This window comes from Anomaloglossus baeobatrachus, chromosome 4 (genome assembly GCF_048569485.1).
Source record: "Anomaloglossus baeobatrachus isolate aAnoBae1 chromosome 4, aAnoBae1.hap1, whole genome shotgun sequence".
In the NCBI taxonomy this organism is placed as follows: domain Eukaryota; kingdom Metazoa; phylum Chordata; class Amphibia; order Anura; family Aromobatidae; genus Anomaloglossus; species Anomaloglossus baeobatrachus.
In genome coordinates, this window is record NC_134356.1 from 23483150 (window position 1) to 23497407 (window position 14258).

The following is a 14258-nucleotide window of genomic DNA, read 5'->3' on the forward strand; positions in this document are numbered from 1 at the left end:
CGCACAACACTCTCCTAGAGAGCATAACCAACATACTCTCCTAAAGAGCATGCGCACAACACTCTCCTTGAGGGCATAACCAACATACTCTCTGGCAAAGCATGCGCACAACACTCTCCTAGAGAGCATAACGAACATACTCTCCTAAAGAGCATGCGCACAACACTCTCCTAGAGAGCATACCCAACATACACTCCGGTAGAGCATGCACACAACACTCTCCTAGAGAGCATACCCAACATACTCTCCTGCAGAGCATGCGCATAACACTCTCCTAGGGAGCATACCCAACATACTCTCCGGCAGAGCATGCGTACAACACTCTCCTAGAGAGCATACCCAACATACTCTCCGGCAGAGCATGCGCAGAACACTCTCCTAAGGAGCATACCCAACATACTCTCCAGCAGAGCATGCGCACAACTCTCCTAGAGAGCATACCCAACACACTCTCCTGCAGAGCATACGCACAACACTCTCCTAAAGAGCATACCCAACATACTCTCCGGTAGAGCATGCACACAACACTCTCCTAGAGAGCATACCCAACACACTCTCCAGCAGAGCATGCGCACAACACTCTCCTAGGGAGCATACCCAACACACTCTCCAGCAGAGCATGCACACAACACTCTCCTAGAGAGCATACCCAACATACTCTCCAGCAGAGCATGCGCACAACACTCTCCTAGAGAGCATAGCCAACATACTCTCCAGCAGAGCATGCGCACAACACTCTCCTAGAGAGCATAACCAACATACTCTCCTAAAGAGCATGCGCACAACACTCTCCTTAAGGGCATAACCAACATACTCTCTGGCAAAGCATGCGCACAACACTCTCCTAGAGAGCATAACGAACATACTCTCCTAAAGAGCATGCGCACAACACTCTCCTAGAGAGCATACCCAACATACACTCCGGTAGAGCATGCACACAACACTCTCCTAGAGAGCATACCCAACATACTCTCCTGCAGAGCATGCGCATAACACTCTCCTAGGGAGCATACCCAACATACTCTCCGGCAGAGCATGCGCACAACACTCTCCTAGAGAGCATACCCAACATACTCTCCGGCAGAGCATGCGCAGAACACTCTCCTAGGGAGCATACCCAACATACTCTCCAGCAGAGCATGCGCACAACACTCTCCTAGAGAGCATACCCAACACACTCTCCTGCAGAGCATACGCACAACACTCTCCTAAAGAGCATACCCAACATACTCTCCGGCAGAGAAAGCGCACAACACTTTTCTAGACAGCATATCCAACATACTCTCCAGCAGAGCATGCGCACAACACTCTCCTGCAGAGCATACCCAACATACTCTCCAGCAGAGCATGCACACAACACTCTCCTAGAGAGCATACCCAACATACTCTCCAGCAGAGCATGCGCACAACACTCTCCTAGAGAGCATAGCCAACATACTCTCCACCAGAGCATGCGCACAACACTCTCCTAGAGAGCATAACCAACATACTCTCCTAAAGAGCATGCGCACAACACTCTCCTTGAGGGCATAACCAACATACTCTCTGGCAAAGCATGCGCACAACACTCTCCTAGAGAGCATAACGAACATACTCTCCTAAAGAGCATGCGCACAACACTCTCCTAGAGAGCATACCCAACATACACTCCGGTAGAGGATGCACACAACACTCTCCTAGAGAGCATACCCAACAGACTCTCCTGCAGAGCATGCGCACAACACTCTCCTAGAGAGCATACCCAACATACTCTCCTGCAGAGCATGCGCATAACACTCTCCTAGGGAGCATACCCAACATACTCTCCGGCAGAGCATGCGCACAACACTCTCCTAGGGAGCATACCCAACATACTCTCCAGCAGAGCATGCGCACAACACTCTCCTAAAGAGCATACCCAACACACTCTCCAGCAGAGCATGCGCACAACACTCTCCTAGCGAGCATACCCAACATACTCTCAGGCAGAGCATGCGCACAACACTTTTCTAGACAGCATATCCAACATACTCTCCAGCAGAGCATGCGCATAACACTCTCCTGCAGAGCATACCCAACATACTCTCCTGCAGAGCATGCAGACAACACTCTCCTAGAGAGCATATCCAACATACTCTCCAGCAGGGCATGCGCACAACACTCTCCTGCAGAGCATACCCAACATACTCTCCTGCAGAGCATGCGCACAACACTCTCCTTGAGGGCATAACCATCATACTCTCCGGCAGAGCATGCGCACAACACTTTTCTAGACAGCATATCCAACATACTCTCCAGCAGAGCATGCGCACAACACTCTCCTGCAGAGCATACCCAACATACTCTCCAGCAGAGCATGCACACAACACTCTCCTAGAGAGCATACCCAACATACTCTCCAGCAGAGCATGCGCACAACACTCTCCTAGAGAGCATAACCAACATACTCTCCTAAAGAGCATGCGCACAACACTCTCCTTGAGGGCATAACCAACATACTCTCTGGCAAAGCATGCGCACAACACTCTCCTAGAGAGCATAACGAACATACTCTCCTAAAGAGCATGCGCACAACACTCTCCTAGAGAGCATACCCAACAGACTCTCCTGCAGAGCATGCGCACAACACTCTCCTAGAGAGCATACCCAACATACTCTCCTGCAGAGCATGCGCATAACACTCTCCTAGGGAGCATATCCAACATACTCTCCAGCAGGGCATGCGCACAACACTCTCCTAGAGAGCATACCCAACATACTCTCCGGCAGAGCATGCGCACAACACTCTCCTAGAGAGCATACCCAACATACTCTCCGGCAGAGCATGCGCACAACACTCTCCTAGGAAGCATACCCAACATACTCTCCAGCAGAGCATGCGCACAACACTCTCCTAGAGAGCATACCGAACACACTCTCCTGCAGAGCATACGCACAACACTCTCCTAAAGAGCATACCCAACACACTCTCCAGCAGAGCATGGGCACAACACTCTCCTAGCGAGCATACCCAACATACTCACCGGCAGAGCATGCGCACAACACTTTTCTAGACAGCATATCCAACATACTCTCCAGAAGAGCATGCGCGCAACACTCTCCTGCAGAGCATACCCAACATACTCTCCTGCAGAGCATGCACACAACACTCTCCTAGAGAGCATATCCAACATACTCTCCAGCAGGGCATGCGCACAACACTCTCCTGCAGAGCATACCCAACATACTCTCCTGCAGAGCATGCGCACAACACTCTCCTAGAGAACATACCTAACATACTCTCCGGCAGAGCATGCGCGCAACACTCTCCTAGGGAGCATACCCAACATACTCTCCGGCAGAGCATGCGCACAACACTCTCCTAGAGAGCATACCCAACATACTCTCCGGCAGAGCATGCGCACAACACTCTCCTAGGTAGCATACCCAACATACTCTCCAGCAGAGCATGCGCACAACACTCTCCTAGAGAGCATACCCAACACACTCTCCTGCAGAGCATGCGCACAACACTCTCCTAAAGAGCATACCCAACACACTCTCCGGCAGAGCATGCGCACAACAATCTCCTAGAGAGCATACCCAACATACTCTCCTGCAGAGCATGCACACAACACTCTCCTAGAGAGCATACCCAACACACTCTCCTGCAGAGCATACGCACAACACTCTCCTAAAGAGCATACCCAACACACTCTCCAGCAGAGCATGCGCACAACACTCTCCTAGCGAGCATACCCAACATACTCTCCTAAAGAGCATGCGCACAACACTTTTCTAGACAGCATATCCAACATACTCTCCAGCAGAGCATGCGCGCAACACTCTCCTGCAGAGCATACCCAACATACTCTCCTGCAGAGCATGCACACAACACTCTCCTAGAGAGCATATCCAACATACTCTCCAGCAGGGCATGCGCACAACACTCTCCTGCAGAGCATACCCAACATACTCTCCTGCAGAGCATGCGCACAACACTCTCCTAGAGAGCATACCCAACATACTCTCCTGCAGAGCATGCGCACAACACTCTCCTAGAGAACATACCTAACATACTCTCCGGCAGAGCATGCGCGCAACACTATCCTAGGGAGCATACCCAACATACTCTCCGGCAGAGCATGCGCACAACACTCTCCTAGAGAGCATACCCAACATACTCTCCGGCAGAGCATGCGCACAACACTCTCCTAGGGAGCATACCCAACATACTCTCCAGCAGAGCATGCGCACAACACTCTCCTAGAGAGCATACCCAACACACTCTCCTGCAGAGCATGCGCACAACACTCTCCTAAAGAGCATACCCAACACACTCTCCGGCAGAGCATGCGCACAACAATCTCCTAGAGAGCATACCCAACATACTCTCCTGCAGAGCATGCACACAACACTCTCCTAGAGAGCATACCCAACATGCTCTCCGGCAGAGCATGCGCACAACTCTCTTCTAGAGAGCATACCCAACATACTTTCCGGCAGAGCATGCACGCAACACTCTCCTAGGGAGCATACCCAACATACTCTCCGGCAGAGCATGTGCACAACACTCTCCTAGGGAGCATACCCAACATACTCTCCTGCAGAGCATGCGCACAACACTCTCCTAGAGAGCATACCCAACATGCTCTCCGGCAGAGCATGCGCACAACTCTCTTCTAGAGAGCATACCCAACATACTTTCCGGCAGAGCATGCACGCAACACTCTCCTAGGGAGCATACCCAACATACTCTCCGGCAGAGCATGTGCACAACACTCTCCTAGGGAGCATACCCAACATACTCTCCTGCAGAGCATGCGCACAACACTCTCCTAGAGAGCATACCCAACATACTCTCCGGCAGAGCATGCGCACAACACTCTCCTAGAGAGCATACCCAACATACTCTCCTGCAGAGCATGCGCACAACACTCTCCTAGAGAGCATACCCAACACACTCTCCGGCAGAGCATGCGCACAACACTCTCCTATGGAGCATACCCAACACACTCTCCTGCAGAGCATGCACACAACACTCTCCTAGAGAGCATACCCAACACACTCTCCGGCAGAGCATGCGCACAACACTCTCCTAGAGAGCATACCCAACACACTCTCCGGCAGAGCATGCGCACAACACTCTCCTAGAGAGCATACCCAACACACTCTCCTGCAGAGCATGCGCACAACACTCTCCTTGAGGGCATAACCAACATACTCTCCGGCAAAGCATGCACACAGCACTCTCCTAGGGAGCATACCCAACATACTCTCCTGCAGAGCATGTGCACAACACTCTCCTAGAGAGCATACCCAACATACTATCCGGCAGAGCATGCGCATAACACTCTCCTAGAGAGCATACCCAACACACTCTCCAGCAGAGCATGCGCACAACACTCTCCTAGAGAGCATACCCAACATACTCTCCGGCAGAGCATGCGCACAACACTCTCCTAGAGAGCATACCCAACACACTCTCCGGCAGAGCATGCGCACAACACTCTCCTAGAGAGCATATCCAACACACTCTCCTGCAGAGCATGCGCACAACACTCTCCTTGAGGGCATAACCAACATACTCTCCGGCAAAGCATGCACACAGCACTCTCCTAGGGAGCATACCCAACATACTCTCCTGCAGAGCATGTGCACAACACTCTCCTAGAGAGCATACCCAACATACTATCCGGCAGAGCATGCGCATAACACTCTCCTAGAGAGCATACCCAACACACTCTCCAGCAGAGCATGCGCACAACACTCTCCTAGAGAGCATACCCAACATACTCTCCGGCAGAGCATGCCCACAAGACTCTCCTAGAGAGCATACCCAACACACTCTCCGGCAGAGCATGCGCACAACACTCTCCTAGAGAGCATACCCAACACACTCTCCGGCAGAGCATGGGCACAATACTTTCCAAGAGAGCATACCCAACATACTCTCCGGCAGAGCATGCGCACAGCACTCTACTAGAGAGCATATCCAACATACTCTCCGGCAGAGCATGCGCACAACACTCTCCTGCAGAATGAATGAAGATCTGCAGACTATGATTTCTTAGCTTTACGTGGCTGTTGTAAAGCCAATCTCTACACACCAGATAGGCAAGCGCAGCAACAAAGAGGAGGGGCTTAAAATAATGGGCGTGGCCTCACTAAACCGTGATTCTTTATAATGACTGGTGTAGCCTTTAGTGCCCGGATTCTTACCTCGAAGCCTTTCTTGCTGGCTTTCCTCTTGAACGACGTTCTCTTTTTCCGTCTACTGGAGTTTTTTGCATTAACCTGTGAAGGAAAAGGGGGAAGATCTTGAACATCATGGAGAATGGAGGATGCGGAGCAAAAAAAAGAAAACTACGTCCCCGGCAGTGTTTATGGCCGTGATATTTGTGGATTTTTTGATCCTTGCATAGTAGGAGCGAAGCGTCTGCCCCGGGCTCCTGTGATGTGAATATGACAATTAAGAAAGGACTGAATAAGTAAAAAAATTCATACAAAAAGGCATCTGATAACATGGTAAAATAATACACTGCACTACTCTAGTACTGCAGTGTATTGTAAAATCCATTGCAGGTTCGAGGCCTGTAAGTGCACTAATTAAATATGTAAAAATAAATTACAAAATATCTTTTAAAAATTATGAAAATTTCATTCCAGCCCATTTTTCACAAAAGTAACAAGAAAAATGCAACAAATGAGAAAAAAAAATATTTGCTATTACTGCAGAAAATAATAAAATATAAAATTATTTATTCCATAAAGTAAACGCCAAAATGGAAAAAGATGGAAAGTCAAAAATTGCCTTTTTGTAGAGAGATTCTCGCTCATTCCTGAAAAATAATGCAATGAAAACATAGTTTGTGCGCCAAAATGGTATAAATAAAAATGTAACAAAAAAAAAAATCAAGCACTCATGCGGCACCATCGGTGGAGAAATAAAAAACGGAAGGGAAAAAAAAAATTTTTTTTAATTGTTTTATGAATTTATTTAAAAAAAAAAAAAAATACTAAAAATAATAAAAAATATTATTGGATCATTTTTTTTACTAAAAAAAAAAGAAGAAGAAATTGTTTTTTAAATTATTTTCAGGTTTTTTTTATTAAAATTTAAAATAATAATGAATTAATATTATCATTTTTTAATCATTTCATCAGGTTTTTTTCTAAAAAATAAATAATAATAATATTAATAATATTTTTTTAAAATCATTTTCTGATTTTTTTTACTAAATCAGAATGACAATAATAATAAAATATTATTTTTTATAATTTCTGTTTTACTAAAAAAAAAAAATATTAGTAATAATAATAATAAATTGTTCTGTAATCATTCTAGTTTTTTTTAAATAATATTAATAATAATAATTTTTTACTAAAAAAAAACAATAATAAATTGGGGGTTTTTTGTTTGTTTTTTTAAATCATTTTTTTTTTTACTTAAAATAATAATGAAACAATAAAATAATAATATAAATAAAAATAATAATAACGATAATAATATTTTTTTTAAAATCATTTTCTGATTTTTTTATTAAAAAAAATAAAATAATATTAATGATAATAAAATATAATTTTTGTAAATCATTTCTTATTTTTTTTACTAAAAAGTAATAATAATAATTTTTTTAAATCATTTTCTGATTTTTTTTACTAATAAATAATAATAATATATTTTTAAATCATTTTCTGATTTTTTTTTACTAATAATAATATTTTTAATAATTTCAGATTTTTTTTACTAAAAAAAAATAAAATAATAATAATATAAAATGTTTTTTTAATACTATTCTGGGTTTTTTTACTTAATAATAATAACAACAACATAATAATAATAGTAATAATAATAATAATAATAATAATTTTTGTTTTTTTAATTATTTTCAGATTTGTTTTACCAAGAAAAATAATAATAATAATAACATTTTTTTTTATAATTTCTGTTTTATTTTTACTAAAAAATAAATAATAATATTAATAATAAAAATTTTTTTTAATCAGTTTCTGTTTTGTTTACTAAGAAAAATAATAATAATAAAATTTTTTATAATTTCTGTTTTTTTACTAAAAATTAAATAATAATATTAATAATAATATAAATTGTTTTTTAATCAGTTTCTGTTTTGTTTACTAAGAAAAATAATAATAATACTAATAATAATAACATTTTTTATAATTTGTTTTTTTACTAAAAAATAAATAATAATATTAGTAATAATATAAATTGTTTTTTAAACAGTTTATGATTTGTTTACTAAGAAAAAAAATAATAATAATCATTTGTTTAATCATTTCAGATTTTTTTACTAAAAAATACATAATAATAATATTTTTAGTACTTTTTTATGGTAAAATTAATTATGTGAATTTAATCAGCAACTGAAAAACAATGGCTGTGTGGATGGTTATGGTTTTGGGGAGAAAACAATTTAAATTGGACAATTCTTTATGTTTTAAAAAAAATACTAAAAAAATGTGAATATTGTAGTTCTGCTGTAATGTACTGTCTCCACCAGATGGTGCTCATGCGCTGATCACATCTTCTCTATAGTGAATACTGGAAAGTTCTGCTGATTTATATTAGGCTTTCGTGCTTTATTTCTTGCATTTACACCAGACCTAATGCTTCTCGCAGCTGGGAGGGTTTTTTTACCTTTGTATCCAGTCTCTGTGAGCTAAACACACTCTGTTATGTTATAAGATGCATTTTCATACTCAATCAATGTATAAATTAGGGCTACAGCCCCTTTAAAAAATGGAATGGGTCACTGGGACCAACCCCATATATCAGCAACAACGCCTAAAATACCCTAAAAGAAAAAAGGGTTAATCTTGAAGGAGCTGACCTACCTCCAGCTGCCACTAGGGGGCGCTGAATACATATGGATTTATACAGCATTGAATACCAGCTGTATACGTTCCTATGCAGTGAGCTCCCCCTAGTGGTGGCTGTGGGCAGACAGAATAGATATAGGAAAGGGATTTGGTCTAGGAGACATTAATAGCAGTGATGGGGGTAACAGCAGGAGAACACATGCACGCAGCCCACACAGGAGCATGAGATCCGGGGACACAAGCATGCAGGATCAGTGACCTCCGACCGGGCCCATCCACTCAGCACAAGGCTCCGCGCCATCATCATCACTACTGCAGATAGAAAACAGGGGGCAATCAATGAAGTGTCCTGTGTTTGTTAAATGTTCAGCCTCCTTATTGACGCCGTCTCGTCTCAGCTTTGTGCTGTGCACACCAGGGGCAGGAGGCAGTTCATTATTATATGTGAAGCGCGAGGAAGGCAAAGAAATGACACCATCGATGTCCATAAATTATGAGTAATAACGAGAAATGACAGAGGGAAAATGTATTGAACACGTTACTGACATGTATTTAATACTTGGTACAGTCCCCTTTGTTGGTGATGAAGCCTCCAGACCCCTCCTGTATGGAGACACTAGTCGCCTGCGTTGCTCAGGTGGGATTTTGGCCCATTTTTCCGCACACACTCCTCACATCCTGCAGGTCCCGGCTCCTTCTATGACTTCGGAGCTTTAGTTCCTTCCAGACATGTTGCTGAGTAAACTTTAAATGCTCTTGAACTTGCTACGTGTTCAGCAATGGATTCTTGCGTGGTGAGCGTGCACACAGTACAGACCAAAAGTTTGGACACACCTTCTCATACAAAGAGTTTTTTTCATTTTCATGACTCTAAAAAATTGTAGATTCACATTGAAGGCATCAAAACTGTGAATTACCACATGTGGAATGAAACACGTAAAAAAGTGTGAAACAACTGAAAATATGTCTTATATTCTAGGCTTTTCAGAGTAGCCACCTTTTGCTTTGATTACTGCTTTGCACACTCTTGGCATTCTCTTGATGAGCTTCAAGAGGTAGTCACCGGAAATGGTCTCCCAACAGTCTTGAAGGAGTTCCCAGAGATGCTCAGCACTTGTTGGCCCTTTTGCCTTCACTCTGCGGTCCAGCTCACCCCAAACCATCTCGATTGGGTTCAGGTCTGGTGACTGTGGAGGCCAGGTCATCTGGTGTAGCATCCGATCACTCTCCTTCTTAGTCACATAGCCCTTACACAGCCTGGAGGTGTATTTGGGGTCATTGTCCTGTTGAAAAATAAATGATGGTCCAACTAAATGCAAACCGGATGGAATAGCACGCCGCTGCAAGATGCTGTGGTAGCCATGCTGGTTCTGTATGCCTTCAATTTTGAATAAATCCCCAACACCCAACAGTGTCACCAGCAAAGCCCCCCCACACATCACACCTCCTCCTCCATGCTTCACGGTGGGAACCAGCCATGTAGAGTCCATCCGTTCACCTTTTCTACAAAGACACGGTGGTTGGATCCAAAGATCTCAAATTTGGACTCAGAACAAAGCACAGATTTCCACTGGTCTAATGTCCATTCCTTGTGTTCTTCAGCCCAAACAAGTCTCTTCTGCTTGTTGCCTGTCCTTAGCAGTGGTTTCCTAGCAGCTATTTTACCATGAAGGCTGCTGCACAAAGTCTCCTCTTAACAGTTGTTCTAGAGATGAGAAGGTGTGTCCAAACTTTCAGTCTGTACTGTACAGGAGCGTGCATACAGGCCATAGAGGGGGAGTCTAGTACTTATTGTTTTCTGTGAAACAATTGTCCCTGCTGATCCCAGGTCTCTCTGTAGCCTCCACAGGTGTTCTTGGCTCTTGGACAACTCTTCTGATAATTCTTTTCACTCCCCTGTCTAAAATCTCGCGGGGAGCACCTGGTCATGGCTGTTTTTTGGGGAAAAGATGTTCTTACCTCTTTCGGCTTATGACCCCCAACAGAGCTCACTGGAGCTTTCAGGAGTTTAGAAATTCTTCTGTAACTAATGCCATCAGTATGTTTGGTCTTGAGACAGCTCACTAGTTTTACCCATCGTGAGATGTTTCTTGTGTGGCACCTCCTCGGTAATGAGACACCTATTATCGGCCGTCAGTTGAACCAGATGGCAGTGTTTTCTAATTGCTGATAGATCTCAGCTGGTGTCAGGACTTTTCATGGCATTTTGCACCTCGCTTTCTTCTGTGTTCAATACTTTGTCATTTCTCAATTACACATAATTTATGTACATTTATGGTTTGATTTCTTTGCCTGTGTGGGTTGGATGGGTTGTTACCGACATCTGGTGAGAAATTCATGTCAATAGCAGCTTTAGAAATATATTTGCTTTGGAAAATCACGCGCTGTATATAATATTTAACATCTGCTGTGTTTCTTTATTGTATATATCAGGACTCAGGTCTCTGGGCATTTGCCTGGAAATTATTTCAGAACCGTTAATTACGTAATTTAGGGAGTAAATATTGTGCCGTGTGCGACACTCGCTGCGCTATAAATGTGTGCGGACGGGGCGTGAAAACATATTAATACAGTTAAAAGCTTTTAGCCGTGTGACCAGCACCGAGACTGGGAGACGCTCCAGGCAATTAGCACCGGGAAGGACGTAATCCTCCACATTATCTACAGAAGATAAAGGGGCAAAGAAGAGCAGAAGACACAGCAGAATAGTGAGTGCAGCTCTGGAGTATAATACAGGATGTGACTCAGGATCAGTAATGTAATGTATGTACACAGTGACTGCACCAGCAGAATAGTGAGTGCAGCTCTGGAGTATAATACAGGAGGTAACTCAGGATCAGTAATGTAATGTATGTACACAGTGACTGCACCAGCAGAATAGTGAGCGCAGCTCTGGAGTATAATACAGGAGGTAACTCAGGATCAGTAATGTAATGTATGGACACAGTGACTGCACCAGCAGAATAGTGACTGCAGCTCTGGAGTATAATACAGGATGTAACTCAGGATCGGTAATGTAATGTATGTACACAGTGACTGCACCAGCAGAATAGTGAGTGCAGCTCTGGAGTATAATACAGGAGGTAACTCAGGATCAGTAATGTAATGTATGTACACAGTGACTGCACCAGCAGAATAGTGAGCGCAGCTCTGGAGTATAATACAGGAGGTAACTCAGGATCAGTAATGTAATGTATGGACACAGTGACTGCACCAGCAGAATAGTGACTGCAGCTCTGGAGTATAATACAGGATGTAACTCAGGATCGGTAATGTAATGTATGTACACAGTGACTGCACCAGCAGAATAGTGAGTGCAGCTCTGGAGTATAATACAGGAGGTAACTCAGGATCAGTAATGTAATGTATGTACACAGTGACTGCACCAGCAGAATAGTGAGTGCAGCTCTGGAGTATAATACATGAGGTAACTCAGGATCAGTAATGTAATGTATGTACACAGTGACTGCACCAGCAGAATAGTGACTGCAGCTCTGGAGTATAATACAGGATGTAACTCAGGATCGGTAATGTAATGTATGTACACAGTGACTGCACCAGCAGAATAGTGAGTGCAGCTCTGGAGTATAATACAGGAGGTAACTCAGGATCAGTAATGTAATGTATGTACACAGTGACTGCACCAGCAGAATAGTGAGTGCAGCTCTGGAGTATAATACAGGAGGTAACTCAGGATCAGTAATGTAATGTATGTACACAGTAACTGCACCAGCAGAATAGTGAGTGCAGCTCTGGAGTATAATACATGAGGTAACTCAGGATCAGTAATGTAATGTATGTACACAGTGACTGCACCAGCAGAATAGTGACTGCAGCTCTGGAGTATAATACAGGATGTAACTCAGGATCGGTAATGTAATGTATGTACACAGTGACTGCACCAGCAGAATAGTGAGTGCAGCTCTGGAGTATAATACAGGAGCAGTAATGTAATGTATGTACACAGTGACTGCACCAGCAGAATAGTGAGCGCAGCTCTGGAGTATAATACAGGAGGTAACTCAGGATCAGTAATGTAATGTATGTGCACAGTGACTGCAGCAGCAGAATAGTGAGTGCAGCTCTGGAGTATAATACAGGAGGTAACTCAGGATCAGTAATGTAATGTATGTGCACAGTGACTGCACCAGCAGAATAGTGAGTGCAGCTCTGAAGTATAAAACAGGATTGCTAATAGCGGACATACACTTCGGGGAGATTGCAAGCTTCAGGTTATAGGGGGTTGGCCATGACATCTGCACATGCAGCAGACAACCTCTGGATTACATGGTCTTCCCTCTTCTGCAGTCATACATGCTGACGGTTTCCCATACACACACAGTATCATTAGGAGCTGACACAAATCTGCACTTCAATTACAAGGCAAATCCAGGGAAAGGTTACCAGCGATGCAACACTCACAGGGCCACATCACCGGGGCGGGGGAAATCCACGGGTCATGCGTTTCTTGGACACTCAGGTCATACATACGGGCGCTGTCCTGGGCAATATCAGGGCAGGTGGGAAAGACCCTCACAGACAAAAAGTAACATGCAGTTACCTGAGGTTTCTTCACCTTAATGATCCAGCTTGGGGGGACGATGACGGCGGCGTGGGCCCCGAGGGAGCAGGGCTCCTCTATGTGATGGAGGAGGAAGCAGGTCACCTTGTTGTGGAACTGGACGGAAACAAACAAAGGCAGGGTCAATGTAATGGTGACGCCCAGTGTTAGCGGATTCACACATTTCCAGGAGGAATAACAGAGGGATGATGAAAAGAAAAAAAAAATGTATCAGGAGATGATAAAATGCAATAACGTAACATGCGGCAGCGCTGGCACCAGCTATATATAGAGGCAGGAGCTACACGGTGACGGTGCGACTCTTCTGTACGCAGCGGCACCATCCGCACTAATTACAGAGCACCGGGCTGTGTGGGCACGATGGAGGCTTTCCACCACTAATAATGGAGAACAGAGCGAGACTATCATTACACGGCATGGCCGCGGTAATTCCTATGTATACAGCGCCCCGCTCACCGACTGGACGACACCGGCCGATAACGCTCTGGATGGGCAAAAATGGGGCCACTGGTGGATTAATAAAAAGTGACACAGGAGCCACTAATAACGGACCCCGGCCTCAAGGATACCGGCTGTGATCTACCATAACAGTGTGCGGTATCCAGAGGTGCCCCCGTAAGAGACACGTCACATGACAACAACTTCAGGCTAAGCCTTCTTAAATGTCCATCTCTGGTGCCCCCCTAAGTAATAGATCCTGGCACCCACCTTACTGCCTGCAGAAGGTGCCCCTTTTGGGGTCTTCCCCAGGAGACCTCCATAGTGTCTTCCCCAGGAGACCTCCATGGTGTCTTCCCCAGGAGACCTCCATAGCGTCTTCCCCAGGAGACCTCCATAGTGTCTTCCCCAGGAGACCTCCATAATGTCTTCCCCA

General features: G+C 44.2%; 1 protein-coding gene across 1 annotated transcript in view; it reads right to left on the reverse strand.

Moving 5' to 3' along the window:
• Positions 1 to 14258, reverse strand: part of DGKI (diacylglycerol kinase iota) — a 197162-nt gene that overhangs the window by 154471 nt on the left and 28433 nt on the right. Inside the window, exons 6-7 of the mRNA XM_075343835.1 lie at positions 13364 to 13480; positions 6181 to 6255 (exon numbers count right to left, since the gene is read on the reverse strand). Of these exons, the coding sequence (XP_075199950.1) occupies positions 6181 to 6255; positions 13364 to 13480 (192 nt within the window). The remainder of the gene's footprint in view (positions 1 to 6180; positions 6256 to 13363; positions 13481 to 14258) is intronic.